This window comes from Meriones unguiculatus, chromosome 7 (genome assembly GCF_030254825.1).
Source record: "Meriones unguiculatus strain TT.TT164.6M chromosome 7, Bangor_MerUng_6.1, whole genome shotgun sequence".
In the NCBI taxonomy this organism is placed as follows: Eukaryota; Metazoa; Chordata; class Mammalia; order Rodentia; family Muridae; genus Meriones; species Meriones unguiculatus.
In genome coordinates, this window is record NC_083355.1 from 104,279,490 (window position 1) to 104,305,914 (window position 26,425).

General features: G+C 42.5%; 1 protein-coding gene across 3 annotated transcripts in view; it reads right to left on the reverse strand.

Moving 5' to 3' along the window:
* Positions 1 to 26,425, reverse strand: part of Kcnk10 (potassium two pore domain channel subfamily K member 10) — a 138,290-nt gene that overhangs the window by 63,382 nt on the left and 48,483 nt on the right. For all 3 annotated transcript variants that reach the window (XM_021641716.2, XM_060388000.1, XM_060387999.1), the window contains exon 2: positions 19,658 to 19,992. In XM_021641716.2, the coding sequence (XP_021497391.1) occupies positions 19,658 to 19,992 (335 nt within the window). The remainder of the gene's footprint in view (positions 1 to 19,657; positions 19,993 to 26,425) is intronic.

The window sequence follows — 26,425 nt, forward strand, 5'->3', positions numbered from 1 at the left end:
AATCAGAGGACACCTGGAAAGCCCTTAGTCTCTTCGATGTGGATACCAATGAGATCACCCAAGCCTTCTAGGACAGGGATAATTGATCTGTTCTATAAACATCCACACAGTGAATATTTTATTTAGCCTTGGCAGGTTACATAGAGTTTTCTGTTGCCTGTTTTTTCTGTTCTTTTATGTAATAACTGCTTAAATATGCAAAAATATCTCTTCTATTTCAGAGGTGATACAAAAACAAGTTGTGGAATAGATTTTGCATGCAAATAAGACGGATGAGGTGACAGGGTAACAACATTCCCTGTCTAAGTCTTCAGTCTAAATCTTCCTTGCCTCCAGGAATATGAAGTGTTATGATGGAGCTAGCTATGGCTTCTAACATAAACTCTAGCACCTCGGAATTTAACATCAGCTGCATGGGATGCGCACAGATATTTTTGCCAATGGTTTGAATCAGCATTGAATGACAGAACTACTTATTAACCCAGAGCTGCCTGTGAGCTTGTACATGTACATATGGTTATGTGTGCACATGTGTACATGTATGTGCGGAGGCCAAAGGTCACCAGACATGAGCACAGAGGTTTCTTCCTCTGTCACTCACCAACTTATTCTTTTGAGATGAGATCCCTCAGTGAATCTGGAGCTCACCAGCTGTCTAGACTGTCTGGCCAGCAAGCTCTGAGATCCTCCTGTGTCCCCTTCCCCAGCACCAGCATTGCATGCCCTCACACCTGGGTTTTATTCAGATGCTGTGGTCCTCATATTTGCATAGCAGGCACTTTGCCAACTCAGCCACCTCAAGGCCTCTGTTCTGCTTTTGAGGGGGGGAGACAGGTGGGGACTGCTTTCCAGTGTTAAAACCTCACTTTTATTGTGCTGTGTGAAGGCCACCCAGCCATGTCCCAAAAATCTTAACCAAGGCTTATGTCTTCATTGCCTATCCACCTCTGATGGATCCCATTACACTAGTACGGTTCAAGGCCTCAGTCACTCAGGCCTCAAATCACACCACCGAAAACTAATAATGTATACCTTCCATAAAACCTGAAAGAGAGTTTAGGTTCAGTCAAGAACCTAAACTGAAAATCTCACACAAACATCATAAATAAACCCAGCACCAGGCACAGAATATAGATTTGCAAGAAAGACAAATGAGAATGATTACAGTTATGTCAAAAGATCTGAAGTAAGGTGCCTTTTCCAGACTCAGTTTTCTTGAATAATGCAACTAATAAATATTTAATGTTTTTGCCTGTAGCCCTCAAAGAGAGTGTTTATCAACTGAAAGGGAAGGAAAGCAATACTCATCCAGCACCTGCACTGAGCCAGGTACGTCAAAAGTACCTTCAGTGTACCCTTTCCCCAGATCCCAAGAAGGGGGTGTCATTCCCACTTCAGAGATACTGCAGCTCGCATGGGAAAGCTGAATGCCGCCTCTGATACCACAAAGCCAGAAAGCAGAGAATCCTTGACTCAGATCCTGTCCAGCCCAAAGTGGATACTTTTTGCTCAGTTCTCTACATGCAATACCCAGAACACGCTCCACTTCTCCTCCTTCCATCTTCATATCCACGTGAGGATGAAGCACAGCCATTGTCCGAGAATGCTGTCAAGAGGGACCTCACAGGGGTCATTTCCAACTAGACTACTTCCTTGAACACTTATACACGTAGATAAGCCAGGTTTCATTTGGCTTGTTGGGAATCGTGATAGTTCAATTATTCTCCATTTAAAAGAAAAAAATATGCCAGGCATAAAGGATTATGTTTTTAATCCCAGCTGTGGAGAGGGAGAAACAAGAGGGTCCAAGGCTCTCATGGCTACCCATCTAACCCAACAGACCAATGAAAGACTCTGTCTCATAGCAGGTAAATGAAGTTTCTGAAGACAGAATCCTAGGTTGTCTTCTGATCTCCACTTACAATGCAGAACACACACACATACAAACCAAATGAAGAAGTTGGAAGATATACCTGTTATCACTTGAATTTGAGGATCAGTTCTTAAAGTTGTAACTGATTAAAAAATGTATTGTATTTCTGAGGTACCATGTGATGCTTTAGTATATGTTATACATTGTATAATGTTTCAATATAGTAAACATATTTATACCCCCAAACAATTATCACTTACTTATAGTGAAAATACTTACATTTTTTATATTTTTTATTTATTACAATTTATTCACTTTGTATCCCCCCTTCCTAACCTCTCCCAATCCCACCCTCCCTCCCTCATCTCCTCCTATGCCTCTCTCCAAATTCACTGATGGGGAGGTCCTCCTTCCCTTCCCTATGATCCTAGTCTATCAGGTCTCATCAGGACTGTCTGCATTGTCTTCCTCTGTGACCTGGTAAGGCTGCTCCCCCCTTAGGGAGAGGTGATCAAAGAGCCAGCCACTGAGTTCATGCCAGAAACAGCCCCTGTTCCCCTTACTAGGAAACCCACTTGGCCACTGAGCTGCCATCTGTGCAGGGATTCTAGCTTATCTCCATGCATGGTCCTTGGTTGGAGTACCAGTCTCAGAAAAGACCCCTGTGCCCAGATTTTTTGGTTCTGTTGCTCTCTTTGTGAAGCTCCTGTCCCCTTCAGGTCTTGCTATCTCTCCCTTCTTTCATAAGATTTCTTCCACTCTGCCCAACATTTGGCTATGAGTCTCAGCATCTGCTTGGATCCCCTGCTGAGTACAGAGCAAAACAGAGAACTCTCAATAGAGGAAGATTAAATGGCAGTGAAACAATTAAAGAAAACCTATAGCTAACATCAAACTAAACAGAAAGAAACTTAAATCAATCCCACTGAAATTAGGGACAAGGCAAGGCTGCCCACTTTCTCCATATCTCTTCAACATAGTTCTTAAAGTCCTTGCTAGAGGAATAAGACAATTAAGGGAGATCAAGGGGATTCAATTTGGAAAGGAAGAAGTCAAAGTATCACTATTTGCAGATGATGTGATAGTATAAATGAGTGATCCCAAAAATTCTACCAGGGAATTCCTACAGCTGATAAACACCTTCAGCAAAGTGGCTGGATACAAAATTAACTAAAAAACATCAGTAGCCTTCCCATATACAAAAGACAAATGGGCTGAGAACAACACCCATTAGGGAAACAACACCCTTCACAATAGCCACAAAGGACATAAAGTACCTTGTTGTAACTCTAAAACTTCAAGTCTTTGAAGAAAGAAATAGAAAAAGATATCAGAAGATGGAAAGATCTCCCATGCTCACGGCTTGGCAAGATTAACATAGTAAAAATGGTCATCTTACCAAAAGCAATCTACAGATTCGATGCAATTACCATCAAATTACCAACACAATTCTTGAAATTACAGACCTTGAAATTAAAATTCTCAATTTCATATGGAATAACAAAAAATCCAGAACTGCTAAAACAATCCTCAACAATAAGATTTTCTGGAGGTATCTCCATCCCTGATCTCAAGCTGTACTACAGAGCAACAGTAATAAAAACTGCATGGTACTGGCATAAAAAAAGACTGATGGATCAATGGAACTAGACATCTACATGTAGAAAAATGCAAATAGACCCATACTTATCACCCTGCACAAAACTTAAGTCCTAGTGGATCAAAGACCTCAACCTAAAACCAGACAGACTAAACCTGTTAGAAGAAAAAGTGGTGAAAAGCCTTGAACTCATTGGCACAGGTGACAACTTCCTGAACAGAACACCAACAGCACAGAGTCTAGAGCAACAATCAATAAATAAAACCTCATGAAACTGAAAAGCTTCTTGTAAAGCAAAAGACACCGTTGTGAGAACAAAACAACAGCCTACAGACTGGGAAAGGATCTTCACCAACCTTATATCTGACAGAGGACTAATATCCAGAATATATAAAGAACTGAAGAAGTTACACAGCAACAAATCAAGTAATCCAATTAAAAAATAGGATACAGATGGAGCTGGTTTCTGCCTTCCACCTTCCCGATGGTGAGTGCTCTCTGTCACGAACAATTCCACATTTGGCTAAGGCTGAGGATCTGGCTTGCTTCCATGTATGTGGACCTATCTGCATTGCCCACATGGCATGCCTGGATTGGCTACCCAGAGGCTATTTAAGCTGTGGGCTGGCTTTCCCCAGGGTGAGATGATTGTTCAAGGTTCCTGAATAAACTGCATTGAAAAAAAAAAATAGGATACAGCTTTTAAAGTGGGGAAATAGTAAGATCTGGAGAGGACAGGAACCCTGTTGCTCTCTGGAGAGCAACAGAACCAGAAAATTTAAACAGAGGGGTCTTCTCAGAGACTTATACTCCAACCAAGTACCATGCATGGAGATAACCTAGAACCCCTGCACAGATGTAGTCCATGGCAGTTTAGTGTCCAAGTGGGTTACATAGAAATTGGAAGAGGGACTGCCTCTGACATAATCTGATTGGCCTGCTCTTTGATCATTTCCCCCTGAGGGGAGATCAGCCTTACCAGGCCACAGAAGATAACAATGCAGCCACTCCTGATGTGATCTGATAGACTAAGATCAGAAGGAAGGAGAGGAGGACCTACCCCTATAAGTGGAATTGGGGAGGGGCATGCGTGAAGAAGGGGGAGGGAAGGTGGGGCTGGGAGGGGAGGAGGGAGGGGCTTATGGGGGATACAAAGTGAATAAAGTGTAATTAATAAAATAAATTTTTTTTAAAAAATGGGGTGCAGAGCTAAACAGAGAATTTTCAATAGATGAATATTGAATGGCAAAGAAACACTTAAAGAACTGCTCAACATCCTTAGTCATCAGGGAGATGCAAGTCAAAATGACCTTGATTTTTCTCCTTCCACCCATCAGAACGGCTAAGATCAAAAACTCAAGTGGACAACACATGCTGGAGAGGTTGTGGAGAAAGGGGAACCCTCCTCTATTGCTGGTAGGAATGTAAACTTGCACAATCATTTTGGAAAGCAATCTGGCTCTTTCTCAGACAATTAGGAATAGTGCTATCTCAAGATCCAGTTATACCATTACTAGGCATATATCCAAAATGTGCTCAACTATACAACAAGGACATTTGCTCAAGCATGTTCTTAGCAGCTTTATTCATAATAGCCAGAATCTGGAAACAACCCAAATGTCCCTCAACTAACGAATGGATACAGAAATTGTTGTACATTTATACTCAGCAATTAAAAACAATGAAATCATGAAATTTGCAGGCAAATGATGGGAACTAGAAAAGATCATCCTGAGTGAGATATCCCAGAAGTAGAAAAAAACACATGGTATATAATCACTTATAAGTGGATATTAGACATCTAATATAGCATAAACATACTAAAATCTGTACACCTAAAGAAGCTAAGCAAGAAGGAGGACCCTGGGTAAGATGCCCAATCCTCATTCAGAAAAACGGATGGACATCAGAAGAGGGAGAAAACAGGGAACAGTACAGGTGCCTACCACAGAGAGCCTCTGAAACTACTTAAAATTTATCTAGCTTTTTAAAATTATATACAGTAGGAACAGTATTTTAATTAAATATCAGTAACTCTAAATAAGTCTATTAATTTGTGTTTTAAATTAATTTTATTTAAAATTAACTTTGTTAATTTTTAAAGTATTTTCCAATGGTTTTAATGGCTTGAGCTCAAATAAAGCATTAAAAATTAGTTATTAATGCTCTTGTTATTTTTGTATTCATGATACAAAAGTCAACTTAAAGCTGGGTATGGGGGGTATGTACTTTTAATTTCAAAATTTGGTAACCTGAGGCAGGAAGATCAGGAGTTTAAGAATACACATGGAGTTCTAGGACAAGCTGGGCTTCATGAGATTCTCTCAAGCAGCCAGAAAGTCATGAACATTTGATCGTGCAGGTAAGGATGCAAGTGAATTCTATACCATAGAGTTTAAAAGATGGAATCTGGGGAGATAGCACGTGCCTAGCTGTTCACCACTCTAGCTAGGTTCAATCTCCAGTATCTCAAAAAAAATTAAAGTTGCTACGTGGTGAAACTTCAACTGCCATTAACATCACTGAGTCTAAGGTAACAGCCTTAGACTCAGTGAGCAACATCTGTTCACCTACAAAGTCACCACTATCAAGGTCACAAAGGTCTTATCGGCAGACAGATGACAAGTGATAGATGGTAGGTGATTAGTAAATGAAGTATTGATAGATGAAAGACAGATATATAATAGGAAAAGGGTAGATGATATATACTATTGATAGATGATTCATAGAGACATATATAGGTACATAGACAGACAGATAGATAGATTAGATAGATAGATAGATAGATAGATAGATAGATAGATAGATAGATAGATAGATAGATACTACATATAAGAAGACATTATTCTAATTCCACCCTCATGGAATTTCCTGTTTGACCCCTGAGTTAGAATTTCCAGCACCAAGCCAGCTGCCTAGCAAATGGCTTGAGAGGCAACGCTAGAGCAAGTGCTTAAATGAATGAATAAGCTAAGGTAATAGACACAGCACACAAGCTTTCCAGAGGTGGGAAAGGAAAACGTTTCTACTTCTTAGTATATGAAATAATCATAAAAATGGCAGCCACCACCCTACAGATACATGCGTGGTCAGGCGAAACAATCTTTTTGTAAAAAAAAAAAAAAGATTTTAAAAAGGGGAGGGAGACAAAAACAAGAGGGCACACTGACTTGGAGGAGGGCGGCATCTAAAAGAATGTATACTCTATCTCCCTCTACCTCTGCGTCCTACCACCGTGCATCAAGAGCAACCTGAACATACAAGAGAGAAGCTCCAGCCCCAAAGAATAAGCCTGCTGTGAGGGGTCCAAGAACAGGGGAGGGAGAGGTGACTTTTCCCTGCAGGACACCCAGCCAGGCTCCTGTTAGGATGCTAGGCCGTGTAAATCACACTTCAATACAGCACAAGATGCCATCATGAGTGTTAGCGCTGCACAGGGATAAATGATGGCCCACATGGGACCAATAAATGTCTGGGGCTTTTCTCCTATGATCTGTGTACTTGGTGAGATCATCTGTTTCTCTCTCTCTCTTTATGAGGCACCATGAAGACAAACAACCGAAGAGCCAATCCCACTTGTCCCAGATTAGCTGAAGAAATCAATGGATTTGTGCCACACACACGGATGCACATAGTTAGGGTATCCATTGGATTTACCATCTAAGCTAAGGCATTTCCAGAATGAAGACTAGATCTGTTAAAAATTTAAGCTGGAACCACAGCTCAATTATAACCCAGGCACAGACATTTTGCTAATAGCTTATACCACAGGACGAAAAGAAAGGACCGGATCTGAGGGTACGCCCACATCTCTGGGTCCCCAAGTTCTTCACCCCTACAGAGCATTATCAACAAAGGAACTGATGAATTGGATATTTAGTCAGGGGTTCAGGTGGCATGGTGTGTGAGTGTCGGAAGAGGCTCCAAATGCACACTCAAAGTGAGCATGTGTTCAGCTATGAATGTAGGGAAGGAAAGCCACGAGCCCCAAGAGAAAGGCTTAGCAAGCCAAGTGCATTACACCTTACACCCCAAACACCCTCAATGCTTCAAAATCCCAACAGACATGGTCTTGTTCCTTTATGGTAGAAGAGGAGCCTCAGGTGAGAAGCAGGAAGATGATATTAATTTGTTTGCAACAGTCTTTCCTCCTTTCCTCTGCTTCAAAAGTACTTAACATATAAATAATTCATTGACTCAGCAGGGAGTGTGCCCAGGGCTGGTGGAGGGGAATTTAGCTGCTTCAAAATATCAGACAGTGAGAGGGTAGGAAGTCTGGAACCATACTCAACTAGGCAGGCTGCCAAGGTCAGAGGTCATCTTTGCCTCGGTATAGACAGGTAAAGAGCATTGTGCATATTATTCCTGAAAATATAAACATAAAAAAAGCCACACTAGGACTGTGCAAAGTCGCCCAGCTTCTTGAACCTGTTTTCTGATCTACAAAATGGAAATTCTTTCTCCCTTGCTGTTATCAAGACTTTTAGCAATGCGTGCAAAAGCTCAGGTATTAAAGTCTCATTCTGCAACAATAAAAATAAAAACAATAGGAATCCCTTTTGAGTTCTATGATTGCTCTCACATTGACTATATATAACAGCCATCACTACTGACCATGGGACATGTGGGAGTGAGGATAGTGAGGTACCTGGACCACAGCTCACATCTGGTGGATGGAAAATCTAGCCAGTGATGCTATTAGGATCATCAGCAGGAATATCATTGAGCCAAACTCTGTAAAGACAGATATGTCCATTCTGAGTTTTAGGGTACCTTTTTCCCACCATCTCAGATATTCAGCTCACCACACCAGTCATAGATACACAGGCTGAGACATCTCAACTGCTGTGAGAAGACTGGGAAAACAGAAAGGAAGCTATGGTCTTCTTCCATCCAGGCAGAGGGTCTTTATGACATCAGGCCTGTGCTGCTGTGGGAGAATTTACCATAATCCAGAGGCCTCCCTAACTGCACCACGTCAAAGCCCTCAAAGCCCCCCAAGCCCCCTCTGCAAAGAGATACTCTCAGAAAGACAAAGGGAGAAGCACCTGCAGAGCTCAGGTGAGTATCACTGTGGTGTTTGTTTCCTGCTGCTTTGAATATTCAGTTATGTGCAAATATTAGCCTTTCCTCAGATCCCAGGAGAGGCAGGCAGCAGGCTCTCATCGGAACTTCATATCCTGACCATAAATCTAAATTGAAAGCCACCTTCAGAAAGGACAGATGATCAGAAGGTCTATTTATATGATTAGAGAAACTCAGAATGAGCCAGCATGCATATCCCTAGCCCCTGGTCTTAGGAAGCCTAGACTTTCTCATGATCCCAAGTCCTTTGATCGAGGGAAGAGAAGAGGTTCTAAAACTCAACTCATTATCACCTCACTATAAGACTAACTTAGCTCAGTATTGTCATGGTGGACCAAATACAGTATGGGGAGCTTATTTAACTTCTATCTAAATTGTGCCTCGTGATATAATAAAATTTCTCCCCCACATGACTATGTAGAAGAATAAAATAAACCACAATGAATGCAATAAGAACACTAAGGAAACAGGAATATATGTGTTGACATTGATATGATCGATAAACTCTCAGACTGGCTAAACACTAGCCTTTCATCTCAGTCTGGGCTCAGCCTCTACAAACTGAATAACAAATTTGCCAAGCAATGTTGAAAATCACCCTGGTCCTGAGTAGAATACCTGATGGATGTTCCATGGATTCTTTACTTTTAGACTACTTCTATTGAACATGGGTCTATCCAATTGCTGAGATAGATAGATAGATAGATAGATAGATAGATAGATAGATAGATGTAGAGAGATTGATACATTGATAGATACATAGATAGATACACAGATAAACAGAGAGACAGATAGTAGGGCTGGCAAGATGGCTCAGCAGATTAAGGCACATGTTGCTAGATCTGACTCCCTGAGGCTCCTAAAAGTTGGCCTCTGACCTCCATATAGGCTCTATGACATGCATGCCCCCTCCACCAAAACTCACTAAAGAAATAAATGTAATTATGATAGCAATAAGAATAAAGAAATAATAAGATCACTTACTAGTCTATTTAAGCAGCTAATCCAATTCATTGCAGTGTGAGCTTACAGACAGTATTAGAGAGAGCCTGAACTTAATAGACAATTAAAAATATTGCTAAGAGGGGCTCTCGTGGTTTCCTTGTACTTGACTCTATTTGCTTGACCCCTTCTTGTTCTTTGGTGTCAACTTTGACCCTGAGTTCATATTTTATGCCCTAAGCCCAGGAAAGAATGAGTCCATACATACAATCAGCATGTCTATGATAAACAGTTTGATTAAGGTAGAAACAAGGAAGTTGGGACAATCAGAGACACTCTGGAAAATAGTTCTAGAATACCCTTAAAATTAATGATAGCAGCCAGCATTTGCAATATGATAGACTCTTTGGTTCTCACAAAAACCCTGGATGATAGGAGGATAGTCTCAAATGAGACAAAAAATAAAAAGCAATCTGTTCAGGGTCACTTGGAAACCACGAATTGGTAAGTGGCAGGGTGAAGACAGCCTACAGCCTTTAACACTAGCCTTCTCCTGTCTTCTACAGACAACTTTCTTTTGAGCTTCTGAACACTTTCCTAAACCTTATCTGTTCTTTCCCTGTGCAAGGTGATGCAGACAGTTCAGAACTGACATGACTGCCCCCATTTTAAAGGAGCCTAAGGACAATCTTCACTTGCTCAGTGGTCATCCTGAACCCATAAGGTTTTTTGTTGTTGTTGTTGGGTTTTTTTTTTTTTTTTTTTTTTTTTTTTGCTTCTTCTTCCCATTTCCATTAAGAAGAGAAAAATAAATCTTCTCAACAAAGAATGAAAAGCTACTCTTAATGATAGCTTTTATTCTCTGGCTTTCAAACAAAACACACTAGCCTAGTCCTAGTGTTCAGATACAAAGTCATATTCCTGAAGAAGACAGCCAGCAACAAGTTACTGTCTACACTCCACTCACGGGTGCATGACTCTATCTCAGGGGTCCTGTAGGTCGAGTTTAAGATCTCTCTTTCCATGACTGAGAGCCCAAGTGCATCCTAGTCTCTCAAACCAATGAAGTTGGACTCCATACAAGCCAAGCCCATCTCCCCAACTCAGGAATAGAGTACTGTGGTTTAAAAAAAGCAAAGTTTCTGGAGTCTTGTCTGCTTCCCAGTTCTACCTTTGAGCAAAAATCCCTCGGTTGCTTGCCCCCTCTGAGAGAATCTTGCCTCCTTGTGGAGAATAGATGAGGCACACTCCCAAAGCAGCAGAGCAGCAATCACTATGTTACATGAGCTAGCTGTGAAGTTTACTCTGTTGAAGGCGATCGGAGGACAGGGCAGCGTTTGCATCTCACACCTCGTACTTTATAAAAATTGCTAAAGCCTAAAATAGTACCTGCTTCAGGCCAAATATTAGTCAAATATTAGTTATTCCAAATGAATAGCACGGATTGCAAATAATAGGATTACCTGTACAAACCACCATCAAAAATTCATTGTTCCACAATACATACAGCGACACTTCAAACAAAAGCCAACACAGACATGTTTGTGTAGAAATGTGAACTCACTAGTATCTATTTCTGGGTTTTGGTTGTTTTTTTGTTTTTGTTTTTGAGAGTTTTGGGGTTTTGGTTTTTGAAACACCAAATCCTTCTTTGCTAATTCATTTTCCAAGGCCATGCCAATTTCCATTAGCTCTTTAATGTCTGTCTTAAAAGCTTGAGATCCTCTGCCCAAAACAGTGACAGAACCAACAACCCTGTGGGGGAGAAGCAATAATAATAATGAAGTGGAGGTCTGCAGAGGTAGGCCAGGGGCTGCAGGCCTGATCTTGCATACTTTGAACAATCATTCTGCATGACTGAATTGCTGACTAAAGAGCAACCCCTCTGACTGCAAGTCTGGCCAGCCAGGAAGAATTACGTCACCCCTCAGATCTGTGTTCCTGGGCACCAAGGACCCAACCATCACTGTCAGAGGTCACTGCTGGCTGGGCTGACTGGATGAAAAGCAGCCCAGGGCAGGGAAAGAGCAGAGGTGAGCTGGTTTGGGACTCTAGAATCACAGCCTGATGCACAAATATCTCAGAAACCATCTGTGGTCGTTTGGATGAAAATGGCCCCCACAGGCTCATAGGGAATGGTACTATTAGGAGGTGTAGCCCAGCTGGAGTAGGTGTGGCCTTATTGGAGGAAGTGCATCACTAGGGGTAGGCTTTAAGGCTCCAGATGCTCAAGCCAGGCCAATTGTCATTTTCTCTTTCTGCTGCCTGCCGATCCAGATGTAAAGCCCTAAGTTCCATCTCTAGCACCACATGTGTCTGCATGCCACCATGCTTCCCGCCATGATGACGATGGGCTAAACTTCTGAACTGTGAGCCAGCCCCAGTTAAACACTTTCTTTCATAAGGGTTTCAGCCACCATGCTGTCTCTACACCCCAACAGAAATCTTAACTAAGACACCACGCTTTCCTTACAATGCTTCCATTCTGAAACATGTGGAGACGCAGGCGGCTGTAGAATCCTAGGGACTCTGTTCGCGCACAGACAAGACAGAAAGATCATTCAGAGAAGAACTGTTAACAACCTAGCCAGAAATGAAGGCCTTATAGCTCATAGCAACCAAAGAATTTTCTGGAGCCAGGGACTCAGCTTAGTAGCAAGATGCTTGGCTAGTATGTACAAGGCTTTAGATAAAAACAACAGAAATAATTTAAAAAAATAAAAAATGGATTTTTTTTGGCCAGGGGAAGCAGATGTCTATAGTCTCTGCACTTGCAAGATAGAGGACTTTAATTTCCTCTTTCATCCTCTTTTTACTTACAAATATTTACATGGCAATATTCATAAGTCTTGCCTATCCCTTTATCTACAAATATAAGGTCTTTATAGCCAGGACACTTTGAAAGAGGTGAGTTATAATTAACAATTACTCCAGAAGCACAGAATGGGTATAGCAGGTCATCTTAGTTACAAACCCCAGAAGCACAGAGCCTTCCTGTGTCTCTGACTCACTGTTCCATCTCCAAGATCTATGCTCATGTCTGGCACACAGTGGACCATCCACAGTCACTAAGTGAGTGAATCAGTGAGTGCATAGGGTGTTAGCAGGACAAAACGGCTACTCCTACAGCCTTAGCAAATGGCCAAGCATCATGCAATTCTCCCACAATTGATTCTAAAGTGCTTTGTCATCTCTAGCCCTCATCTTACCTTCAGTCACCGTGACCAAAATGTCCATAGCCTCGACCACAGCATGGAATCCAGCTCCCTCATGCAGTTGCCCACGTCTTAAATTCAATACTCTTTGACTAAAGCGTGGTGGGATCAAGCCTAAGAAGCATCAATTAATCAAGAGATCAACAGACCAACCCCAGACACTGTGGTGAGAAAGGTTACAGATCCATGAGGGAGGGGGGAACAGCTGAACACTGAGTCTCAGGAGGAGCCATTGGAGTGTATTTCCCCCTAGCGAGGAGGCGTTTCTCTTGATCTAGTACGTACTGTACAGGCCCGTTGTGTCCTGCCAAAGCAGAGCTCTAATTAAATGAGCATGACTCCAAAGTTTAAGAGGGCAAGAATCTTGCTTGAATTTGCTCTCTTCTTGTCACTGCAGAACCTTCCCTTTTGCAAAATTAGGACAGTAAAGACTGTCACCTATACGGGCACGGAAAGACTCATGTAAAGCCAGGTGGTATATAAACTGCCTAGCACTCAACCACACATTTAATACTCAAGAAAAGTGTCAAACGGTATTCTTCAAATACTGCTTAAGGCCCAGGTTCCGAGTAAAGCACCTTAGACTCCATTTGGAAATGTTAAAAATCCATGAGAGGTTATAAAGGGGCTGGGGAGATGGCTCAGATGATAAGAGTACCTGCTGTTCTTCTAGAGGACCCAAGTTTGGTACCCAGCAAACACAGACTCTCAACCTCCTATAACTCCAAGTTCAGAAGATATGAAGCCTGCTTCTGTTCCCCTCAGGTACACACACACACACACACACACACCATCAACCACCATCACCACCACCTAAAATTTAATAACTCATAAAGTAAAATCCAGTAAGAAAGTCCCTGTTTGTCATCAGAGTGTCACTGGACCAGCCGTGGAGGGTAAGAGACAGCAGGATGAGAACAGACAGTGTCACACACTCCCACACAGTCTGGACCAGGCTCATGTCAGGCCACTGGAAATTATGAGACTATCAGACAGAAAGACCGCCCCTAACAGAAGGTGCCAACGTTAAGGTCAAGGGAGTTCTAAGAATTTAAGCAATTTATCTTTGGCAGCAATGAAGTATGTCAAGAAAGTCGGCTTTCAGGAAGCAAAGTAGCCCGATCACACTTACTCTTCTGGAATGAGACCAACCTACCCCCAGACATGCTTCCAAATGAGAGCAAAATAAATCCTTGTTATATGCAGGCACTTAGACCGAATGAGTAAACATCCTCTCTGATGGGCACCTTATGCAGCAAACAACCTTCTCCTGTGAAATATCTTGTCGTAGGAGTGTGTATCTATCAGAAGAAACAGCTGTCAAGTGACCACATGAGCTCCACTGAGGACATCCACAGCCATAAAACACCCAAGAACTCATCCTGATAAACGACTACCACAAATTAGCATGCACACAGCTGAAGCACCCTTCCTTCCCCCATCAGTCACTGTAGCCCCTCATGATTTTATGTTCTGTGGATTACAGAAGATGAATGTTTTTATGGCCTTCACCAAGACTAGTCAGTGCATAAGTGTCTGATACAATTGCGCTGGAATTGTATCAGGAAGATTAGCAATTGTGACAGGTGAGAGCTTTGGAGATAAAGAAATTCTCAAGACAAAAGGAGCACCATATCAAGTCCACAGAAACTGTAAGTTCAAAAACACATTGAAGGTATCTTACTCCAAGGCAAAAAGCATATGTGAGCCTGACTACCCTTCTTCACTTCATTACATTCCTTGCAAGTCACATTGGAGAAGCAAGACAGACAGTTGGTCAGAAAAAGGGCAATAGCATTCAGGTTCTATTCAGGCACTATGGCATCCAGTACTCTCTGGAATCTTTGCGAGGACCAACTACTCTCGTTACAAAGAGGAGGAATCTCAGGTTCAGTGGGTAAAAGGTCAGATCTACCCAACTCTAACATGACTTAAACTTTGTCCTCCTTTACATTACACGTGATGTTGCAACATTCTCCCTAGTGGTCTTCCAACTTCTCTCTTCTCCAACCTGTCTTCCTCTTTGGTAAAAGATTTCTTTTTCTAGCCTCTATGTTCCCACTTCCTACATTATAATTTCCAAACTCCTCTGCAAGGCATGGGGAGGGGGACCTTCTAAATCCAGCCCATCTTCTTTTCCCTAATTCATTTCCCCTCATCCTCCTCCCATCCATCTCAGCTCAAACAGCCAACCACTGTAGTTCTCTCTCAAGACACTGAGATGCCCATGAGCTATGGTCTATCTAATGAACCACTCTCATTGGTGGTGGGCATGGGATAATGTGTTCAAACTGCCTGGCAATAAATTATGCATCTCGCACTTATTCCTCAGGTAATCCTAGACATATAACTTCACCTCCTGGTGTCTTGATTCATCAACTGTAGAGGAGCACTAGAGACAGTACTCATGGCATAGATAGTTGTGGAGATGAAAGGAGATAAATATCCATAAATCATCCCTGTATTTCTGATTCATTGGCCTTTTGGGCCTAACATTTTTCAAAAAGCTCAAATCCAGAGAGTTCACATTATTGGTTACATACCTCTTCCTGTACATATTTCCTGTCCAGAGTATTAGTTGATAAACTTGGCTATCCTTAGGCTGTATTTTATAAGGTACTTAGTGGTCTCCTTGACTTCTACTCACTAGATATCTACAGTACCTCTGCTGAGTGGCAACCAAAGACATGTCTACATACAGTCAAATGTTACGACAAAGGCAACCTCCATATCTTTCTTGTGAAATGCTGCTTTAAGCCTAGGGATACAGCTCAGTGTTGGAGCATCTGTCTGCCAAGACCCTAGGCTCAATCTATTAATTCCAGTACTGCCCCATAAATGAACTGCTGCTTGAAGTTCCAAGCAAGAAAAGCAGCCACACCCATCACTAGCTTCTACAGAGTGCTCATCACACCACAGTCTAAACCCTTCCTGATAAATTGTTCCTTCTAGCTTTCTAGCACTCAAGGGCAGAAGATTTTATATTTTGTTCTCAATGAAAAATGGAGAACAGGGAGTCTAGCAACTTATTCAAACTGTGTCTTGGTCTCATCCTATCTAACCTCAGCACCTAACTCATAACTTGTTTGCAGAGGAGTTCTGTAGCAATACCAAGAATGAGCCATAAACAGATACATGAGTCGATGGAGTGATGAATGAGACCATCTCCTCCATAAGCGCTATTGTTTTCTGCATCTCAGGGACAGTGAACTATCAGTCTCCCAAGGGTTCCATTGAACCAAGTTTTCATTTATCAGAAAATCCATCACCAGCTTTGTTTTTTCAAAGATATCTGGGCATTTTGTCAGAATTATGCTGTTCTGAATACTCTATATTTGTTCTCAGTGGCGCAAAGTAAATGCCTAGCTTTGCTTCAAGCCAATTTCATGCAATCTGTCCAGGAAATCCAATTTTCTATCCACTGGTCACTCCTTCCTGACTGTGGTGAGATGCAATAATATTATTTTTCCAATAATATTATTTTCCAACTCACAGAAAATCATTCTAAGGGAAAACTGCTTTTAAATACTACAAACCACTTTTAAATAGCTCTCTATCCTGCCGGACTGGACTCCGCTATGCGGAGACAAAGCGGGCAGCCACTGTGCTGCTCTACATGCGTGGAAGTTTGCATACATATGAAGTAGCACGACTCGAAGGACAAACACAATCACCTCACTGGCACATATGTGGCAATTAAAACTACACACATGTATTGTGTTAAAGACTGTAGATAAACATAAGAATAAACCCTTAAGTCATAGTAGGCAGAGATCAGAAAATACCCCAGATCTAAGACTGATTCCCAATGAGTATGGAGAGAAGAAACAGAAAATACTTCTGTTAGATGCAAGGCATTCTGGTCTTTTTTTACTTCCTAAATGACAGAAAGTTTGACCACACACAAGTATTTGAGCAAGAAACTCAAGTTCATCATAGAGCACTCTTAAAGGTTTTCCAGTCATCCACCAGCCTTCAGTTCTTAAGCCTTTGGGGGCCCAAAACAGGGCAAACACCGTTGGGAAGATTGAATGACATAATATATGTAAAATATCCACTTCCTAACAGGTGTCTACTATGCTTTGTCAATGGTTATTACATTATCTTAGGTCTAGACACACCTCATGTAACAGAAATTGTAGAGGCAAACAAACCATGGCACAAATCGCCCTCATGCGTTGAATATAAGCATTGGTCTCGGGGGTGAGGAAATAGATTGGTCAGCAAAATGAGTTCTGTGCCCAGAATCCGTGGAAGAAGAAACAAAAACAAAACAACACCAGGCATGGTGGTAAACATCCCTGGGGCTCATTGCTCAGCCAGCCTCACCTACATGGTTGGCCCCAGTCTAGTGAGAAACCTTGTTTCAAAATTAAACAAGGTATAGAGCTGCTGAAGAACGACACCCAGGGTTGATCTCTGGCTTCTGGATGTATGTGCATTCATACACACATACAAATCATACATGCATACACATGAACAAAAAAGATTTCATACTTTTGAAACTAAGAAAATTGAACTAAGTCGTTTTGAACTAAGTAGAACTATGGAAGTTATCAAAGGCTTAGAAAGTAAGAGAGGAAAGTCAGAGTGAGATAGGAAAAGACTTCCCAGCAGTCTAATACACAACAGCAAGACTATGCATAAGGACCACGGCATTGTTAGAAAGCTGGAAGAAACCACTTGGAGGGCTGGTGAGATGGCTCAGTAGGCAGGGGCCCTTGCAGCTGAGCCTGATGACCTGATTTTAACTCCCAGGACAACATGGGAAGGAGAAAACTGGCTCCCAAGGGTTGTCCTGTGATGGCCACGGGCCACTGTGGCATGCACAGCCACCACCACTACCCATCACATTAAATAAATAACGTAAAATAAATTTTAATGTCTTCATCATAAAGAATGAGAAGTAGTTAGGAAGATAAATGTATTTACCCTGATTTGAATGTTCTGCAAGATATTGTTGGGCAACCCACATAGAGTTTCATACATCACTTAAAAATAAATAAATATAAATAAGCAAACAAATAAAACTGAGTAAAGTTGGGTAAAGACTCATGTTAATGGCATCGTCAGAATGAGGACCTCCACGCTCTTCCACAGCATCTTTCTTTTCTTTTTGCCCTCCTCTGAGTCCTTTCATAAAGTAGAGGGTCAAAGCGTGGGCAATAAAACAACACTCGATTAGTCAGCAAGATATAGATAAGCTCAGATATCTTGTGACATCACCAATGTCCCAGATGTACGTTGATATTTCCCAAAGTATTTGGCTATGAGGAAATAATCAGACCCAAAGCAACATATAGGCCATGTACACATGGATGCAAACACAGTAAGGCATGTTCCCTTTGGTCCCATGTCTAAGAAAGGAACTTCACATGTGATTTAGAGTCTAAATTTTGGACCCCAGACAGTTCACCTTTCAGGCTATGACATTCACTGCAGTTAGATATAGGGTTCCCATCACGCACCGCAGCATGTATAAATGGAATTATACTTTCACTTTGAAATGCTTCACCCCTTCTCTCTGGCATAGAGGGTCTCAGATTCTACATTAATTTGTACAACGCACTCCTAACACAGATTTGGTAGCATTTTTTTTCCACAAAAGTCAGAATTGAATTATTATAAAATGCTGCCCTTGGACTTTAAAGTTTTATTTTTTAATAAAAACTGAAGGGAACCATTATGAGATCATATTTATTCACAGAGACTGGAGGTGGATTTCCAACTTATTTAAGAAGGAAGTCATACTGCCAAAACAAATCCAAAAGACCGGTTACTCTGAGGGTGGCAAATCACATAAAGCATCTGAATTCCCTTGTCGCAACCATGTCATTCGAAATAAATGAATAGGCCAGCCCAGAGTTGGAAAGCTACATATTCCTGAGATGTGGTCCCACTAGAATTCTAAGCACAGGTCCCCAGAGCCAGAGGCAATTATGCAAGCCATCTTTGCCATCCCTCTCCTTCCAAACTTTAGAAAACCCAGAAACACAGGGGGATGGGGAGTGGGCAGAGGGGCTCATCCTTGCCTCCATGAGTTTGCTGTCTTCCTTTTATTCTTCCTAGCTCAAGAGGCTGCCTGAGAAGGAGCCCCAATTTCAATCTCTGAGGCATCTCATCTGTTTCACCTCCAAGGTAGGAGTCCTACAGAGTGCTCTCAACCATTTCCCTCTCTTCCTAAAGCTTTCAGACTTCCCAAGCCCATTCCTTCCTCTCACACCACCGCAGATAACTCTTAGCCTTCTGCTATCCCAGTCCACCGTGGCAAGCCCACTCTCACCTCTGTTGATGGTAGCTGACTTCCTCTGGTTGCATCCCAAGTCCTTTACCACTCATAGCCTTGTGGGTATTCAAAGATTTTAAAGGCCTTCACATACTGCCTGGGAGGTGGTGCTTTAAAACAGCCAGTCTGATGGCTAGTGTTACTCTGATCTTTATTACTTCTCCCCCATAAGCCCACTTAACAACTCTCCCAATGATCCACAAATTCCTTCTTTGTCCACATATCTGTTTCTCTCTTTCTCATATTCCTTGACCCCAAATTGGCTAATACATCTATGCTTATTTATACTTCTTCCTTTCTTTAACTTATGGAGCACTGTGCTGTCTCCAGAGAACTCAGACCGGAGTTAATCAGCACCTTTTGGTGGGCTTGAATGGGAAAAAAATCTAAAATCCTTTGCCTGCAGCCACCTCTGGCCACCAGATCTGGAAACACATGACACATAACACAGCCTATCTCTAAGTCAAAGGCCCTCTTCTCCTACATTGGCACACCCTTGACTTGCTGGCTTCTGTGAAGTATCACACATGTGACCTCCCCAGAGAAGAGTTCCTGACCACCAAAGACAAAACTCACTGACTCACAAAGACGATCCCCCCCACCCCCGAATCCTCCCTCCCAATGTCTGCCGTATGATAGACACACCCTCAGCTCACCTGGATCAGTGTCTCCAGCTCCTGAGGGCTCACACAGATATGGTCTCTCAAGAATTCTGCCTTCTCCAAGGCAATGGTGTTCTTCTGACTGCTTTCAAAGGGCTGTTCCAACGCCCGGAAGACAAGGCCTCCTGTGACGAGGTAGACCACCACAACCACAAAGATGGCAACCACTGTTTTCCACTTCATAACTGTTTGCAGGCCTCCCTGGGAGGCGCCTTCCATCCTGGCTACCACCGTGGCTCGGGAGGAAATGGAGAGGCGGGGAACAGGGTGGTGCCCGTTAGTGGCGCTCTTGGGCTGGCACACAGGTGGGGCTGCTGCAGGCACGGCCACTGAGGAAGCGGGTGGAAGAGAGGAGAGAAGAGAAGAAAAATCCATTTATAAAAACAAACACTAGACTCGTCAGAAACAAAGAACAGATGTCTTCCTTCAGCCACCTTTCCAAATGTGAGGACGAAAAGCTGGTTCACCAAGCCTACAGCTGGGGACTTTGATCACTTGTCAAGTACCTGGATTTTCTTGTTGTTGCTTTAATGAGTTCTTTAAAGTGAGCATCGGGAGTCCTAATTCTAAAAGAAAGAGTATTGGTTGAGTTTAAAACACATATTTTCCTACAAGGATCGAAACTATAAAGCTATCTCTCTTTATTAATACTTCATCTCCTCCCTCAGCTCCAGTGTTCAAACATGTACGAATCATCATTTTTGAAAAACAAGCATGCCATTCAGCCTGAAGAAAAATACAGTTATTCTGTACAAGTACAGAAGCAGAGGAAGGATGGACATCCAATGACTTTATAAGCCCATCTTGGAAACTGGGGAGACGGTTCAAGAAAGCATGAGGACCTGAGTTTGGGTCCTCAGCACCCACATAAAAAGCCAAGGACAGCAGCCCACATCTATGGCTAGGGGACAGAGACAAGCAGACACCTGGGGTTCGGTGGTCAACCAGTCCAGTCGATTGCTGAGTTTCAGGTTCAATGAGAGACTCTATCTCCACAAAAATAAGGTGGAAAATAGTAGTAAAAACCTGACAATGACCTCTGACCTACACATACACACAAACACCAAGAGATGAGGGAGTGCAGAATTAAAAGCCTGTCTTCTCACAAAATGAAGAAAAAAAAAAAAGCTGATCCCTTGCTAATGAAGAAAAGTCAAAGGTCAGACACAGTAGAAAGGTTTGGAACATCAGAAGATAGGTAGCTATAACTGGGAAGGAAGCAGGAGTGATGGTGTATGTTAATTAGCCCTCTTGCTTGAAAAAAATAATAAGAATAAAATAGATCCCAAGTGCACTGTCTAATAGAAAATGCAATGACTTTGGTGTAACCACCCCTTAGCTATTAGCAAAGGAATTTTTTTTTCTCTGATTGTCATCCAATAGGAAGCCACTGGAAATGAAATTTCCCCTGGTGCTCAGAACACAGAATTCGTTAAGGTCCCCAGCTTTCTATAAAGGCAATTTCATTACCTTAGGAATAAATACATTAGGCCTGCAGTTTTTCTGCCAGAGCAGGAAGTTGGAGGTAGTGTCATGCACTACAGAGATCTGTCTTGTGCAGCTATGAGCGGTCACGGCACTTAGATCTGTTCTTGCTTTCATTATCCTGATTCTCATCATGACCTCTGCTTGGGCAGCACCCTGACTGTTGTGTAAATAAGGTATTAGCACATACCTGTGGCGTGGCGAATGATACTGCCCCAGTGGGGCTGAGCTGCTCTGTACTGGGTGTCTGGGTGAATCTATGATGTCACTCTTCCTTGAAAATGGGCCTGATGCTGACCACACCGCACTAGAGGGACAGCTGCTTAGAAAAACGCATGTCTATAAATATATGTTCTCCTAGGCCCTCAAAATCAGCTTTTTCTTTGAGACCAGGCTAACCATCCACCTCTTACTGTTCAACAGTTATTAAATATTAAGCTTCTCTTGGAGTTAACGTGAATACAAAATTCTGTATAGTCTCTAAAAGTTAAAATCATCCAATCCGATTAGGTATTATGTTCTTCGATGCCCCTCCCCAAAGACAATGAACTGAGATTCTCAGTGACTCCTTGTAGACACTGAGGAGAGTCTTTTTTGTCTAGGATAGCTTTTCTTCAAGACTGCCTGCACTTCCCATCCATCTGCCTATGCACCCATGGCTATCAGCCTCATCCACGCCACCGTCACATCTTGTCTAAACTAGCCTAGCAGCCTCCTAAGTCAATTCCCTATTTCCGCCTCAACCCAGCTTTGGCCCATTAATCTCAGTTTAAATCCTATCTCTGGAAATATCTCTTCCCATCTACCCAAAGGTTGGCAGGAAAACAATATATACCCAAAGATACCCACATCTTTGCTCCAGTACCTGTGCAAACATTACCTTCCATAGCAAGATGTGATTTAAGATCCTGGAATGAGGAGATTGTCCTATATTGTGGCTATCATCACAAGACTGCATGACAGTATTACAGGTAGATAATAAAGGCAAAAGCAGAGGCTGGAATCCTACAGCTGTGGGTCAGGCCTTATGGCTCTCTCCAGGAGCTTCCCAAAGAAACCAGTTAATTGTAAGTTGCTGTGTGGAGCCACTAGGTTTGTGAACATTCATTAGCAGCCCCAAGAAATAAATATACTTCTGCTACATTAGTCTCCCTGGCCCAGATCTCTCATTAGACCAAAAGGTCTACAGAGGCAGGAACCATATCACACACACCCCGCCCGACCTCTGTGTCCATGGTGTCTGACACCCAGTAGGCAGCCAGCCAATGATGACTGGATACAGTGATATGGATGGAAGGAAGGAGGGAGAGCTGGCACAGTGCAATCACACACACAAGGCAGGCAAGTGCTGTCAGACTAAAAACAATGACCAAGCACCGGGACGGAAATGCAGGCCCCGTTCTTACCTCCCCGAAGTAGCCTGGAATCTACAAACTCACATCAACACACTTCTTAGCCCAAAGCTGCCTCTTCTGTGGAACCTTTGTGGACTCTTCCATGCACACTCATCAGCCTGTCTCCACAAGCTGTCTCTTCTCTAGCCTGCTTGCTTTTGGAGTCAGAGAAGATCACCACTCTTTTTTTCTTCTTTCCTATTATACAGAGTCTCACTAGACTTAACCTTGAAATTCTCCTATCTCTGACACCTAAATGCTGGTACTAGAGGTGTGTGCCATGACTCAGCAGAAAGTCCATCTTCAGTTCTTGATATAGAACCAAAGGGAGGGCAAGTGTTTGTTTCCTATTGTTGTTGTCATTGTCATTAAAGATCATTTCAAACTACACACAGTCACAACCTCAGAATTACCACCACAATAAACAGTAACATTAATTACCTCGACAATAAACTTAACCCAGAAGGGACCTAAGTCGCCTCCTGCCTCCTTAGAAAGTCGACCATGATCCCTGCTTCCAGAGCTCAGCTGAATACTAAGACATGAGGCCATACCTTGGATCTTTTAATTTGCCTTCCGTTTTTGGTTCTTTTTTGTTTGTCATAGATATCATCCAGATTCCAGGCCCTAAAATGTCAAACCTAGAACCCCTGCACAGATGTAGCCCATGGCAGTTTAGTGTCCAAGTGGGTTCCATAGTAATGGGAAGAGGGACTGCCTCTGACATAATCTGATTGGCCTGCTCTTTGATCACCTCCCCCTGAGGGGGGAGCAGCCTTACCAGACCACAGAAGATGACAGTGCAGCCACTCCTGATGTGATCTGATAGACTAAGATCAGAAGGAAGGAGAGGAGAACCTCCCCTATCAGTGGACTTGGGAAGGGGCATGTGTGAAGAAGGGGGAGGAAGGGTGGGATCAGGAGGGGAAGACGGAGGGGCTTATGGGGGGATACAAAGTGAATAAAGTGTAATTAATAAAATAAAACATAAAAAAAGAGAGGCTACCATGACAACTTCCCCCAAAAGGCAACTGGATCATCTGAATTGCCCTGACCCTAACAGCCATACATTCTCTGTCTTCTTGGTGTCCCCCTAGGGAGGGACCCATCTAGTCCTTTCACGGATGTCCTTCCAAAGCTCTGAAGCTGCCAAGATCAGTCATTGTGCCATACTCCAAACAACTGGGTCCCAGCTCCTTGAGAAGGAAAGTACGTTATGATGAAAACAGATGTGTAAATTAAATATGTTAAAATGTTAAACTTCAGGTTAAATAAGTGATCCTGCAGCTGGATGTGGGATAGACAAGCTAATCAAATAAGAAAATAACAGGATTTTTAAAATTACAGTTTACGAGTTTTGGTTTGCATATGGCCCCAAATGTATTAAATCAATCTACTTTATATATTACAAAATAAAGTTCAAAAAGACTTGTAACATTCCATAAACACTTTAAAGGATAAATATAATGTGCAGCATACAGGTAAATTGTCATGTGTATCAAGAGCATGTGGCTAGACAGGTCACGGGTCCTAACAGCGAATCTCCACTATTATTCTGCTGAATAAACTTCGTATTGTATTAAACTGGCTCCCAAAGACTAATTGCTCTACCGTAGATTAGTACCTTAGTACTAGTTAGTACCTCTCAACCTTCATCGGAAAAGCTCCTTTTTGCAGTAGATGCCATTACATAGGTATCCACAGCTTGTCACAGGGATCCACAACTTATCAAGATGCAGAGAATGAGACAATACAGAATATTCAACCTTAAATGGGGCAACTATATCCCTTGTCCTCTTCCCAAGACTCAGATATAATTGTGGAAGAAGAGGTACACACCCAAGAGTGAACAGGCAGCACAAAGAGAACATGATAGACTTTAAAAAATAAAAAATAAAAGGGAGATGTAAGAGTTGGGTGGGTAGGGAAGAGGGGTAGATCGTGGAGGAATTGGGGGAGGAGAATGAATGCGGTCAAAATTCATTAGCTATGAAATTCTTAAACACTAATAAAAAGAAGAAATAAGAAGGAGAAGAGGAGAAGGGGGAGAGGAGAAGGAGATGAGAACTATAATGACAACTCTGGGAGCTAGGAGGGCCCCCCTGTATCCACCAAAGCTCCCTGTCCTGGGAAGAATGGCCTCTTAACTCTGTACCAAAGAGGAAAACAGCAAACACCTAACGGCATTAACAATACTGTGTTGGTGAAGACAGCAAGAAGATGAACTCTGAGGCTCCTGTTAATCACCCTGTAGGGCACCCATGCCTACGGTGGGAACAGGAAGCCAGAGCTCATCCACAGTGAGCAGAGGCTCCTCTACCCAGAACTCTGTCCATCAGGACACCTGCTAACTGCCGTAGCTTCTTCCTGGTTGTTTCTGCTGATTTCAGGTATCTTGGGGATCTCCATCTGCTGCTATTGTTCTTTTCACTCAGAAGCCTCACCAAACTGTCTGCTCTGCTCTACACAGAATTGCTGTGACACCCCAGCCCGGTGCCTCCCAGGGGCTTCCCTAGTTTATTTCTGCTGAATGTTTGCAGTCTCCCTCCCTTCATAAAAAATAAAAATTAATTAATTAACTAATTAATTAATTAACTAATTAATTAATTGATGATGTTACCTTTTGTTTTCTTTCTGAATCGGGCTATTCCATTCATCTCTGCTGGAGTTGTGTGCACTGAGCACCTGGTTTGATGATGCTTTGCTACCTACTTGCTATTTCTCTCTATTTGCCACTCAATATTGATTCTGCTACTTTTGCTCACTTATATACTTACAAACACATTTAAAACTATTGCGGGTAGATCTTTCCCCAGTCAGTACAGAACAGATGGTTCCAGAAATCCCAGCACACCAATGCTAGGTGGAACTGGGCCTGGGAAAGCTCTTTTAGGCTTTAGGCCAGTTCTCTGTACCAGTCTGCTAAGGACTGTCCTCAGGAACAGAGTTTGAATAAAATCTGACAATGCCTCAGTTTGCAAAGCACCAGAACAAAAAAAAAAAAAAAAAAAAAAAAAAAAAAAAAACAGTTTTATCCCCAAATAATCATGGACTGGGTGACCTTGAAACTGTTGATTAGCTGCTCTGTCTGCTCATCTGTGAAATGTGAATAATGACTCCACTCCTTTTTAACCTCATAGAGCTCTCAGGAACAGCAAATGAGCTGCCCCCGTTCTCCGATTGGAGTATATTTGCAGATGTCAGGAGTCCTGGCTGGGACTTCAGAACGTTACAAAACCTTTTGTGCGTTTGACTAAAAATGGAGTTGGCTGCTTTAGCAAATTCGACTGCACATTTCAGCGGCTAGAAACGGATTTGGAGTCTGCTTCCCCTTGAGGTTGAAGAAATTTTCAGAGGGTGTTTTCCTTACTCTGTTTACTCGAAAAAAATAGAACTGTTCTCACTCTAGCAGGAGATTGCCTGGTGACCTGGGTGAGTCATAATGGACTGTCTTCTTTTGCAAAGAAGTGAAACTGGATAGGTTGGTCCTGTTGGTGCTGGTGGTGGTGGTTAGGGCGGCGGTGGCAGCAGCAGTGGCACCAATGGCAATGGTGTGGGAGCCTCAATCAATGCCCGCCATTCTATTAAACACCGCCGCACTGATCCTCAGTGTGTCATTTATCACACTATATGCGTCCAGACTCTCCCATAAGCAGGTGCCAAAAGGGAGGTGAATGAGCTCCTACTTTGATAAAGGGAAATGCATATATGAGAAGAAATGAGAGGGTTCAGGGAGGCTAGAGCAGCCACCAGACACTATGCCGGTCCGCCCTCGAGTGAAGACGAAAGGGGAAGAGGAATGGATGGATGGGAGCACTCTGGACCGCCTGCAGTCCAAGAAAGGTTTGGAAAATCTGTCAAGGAGTTCTCGAGCCAAAGTCAG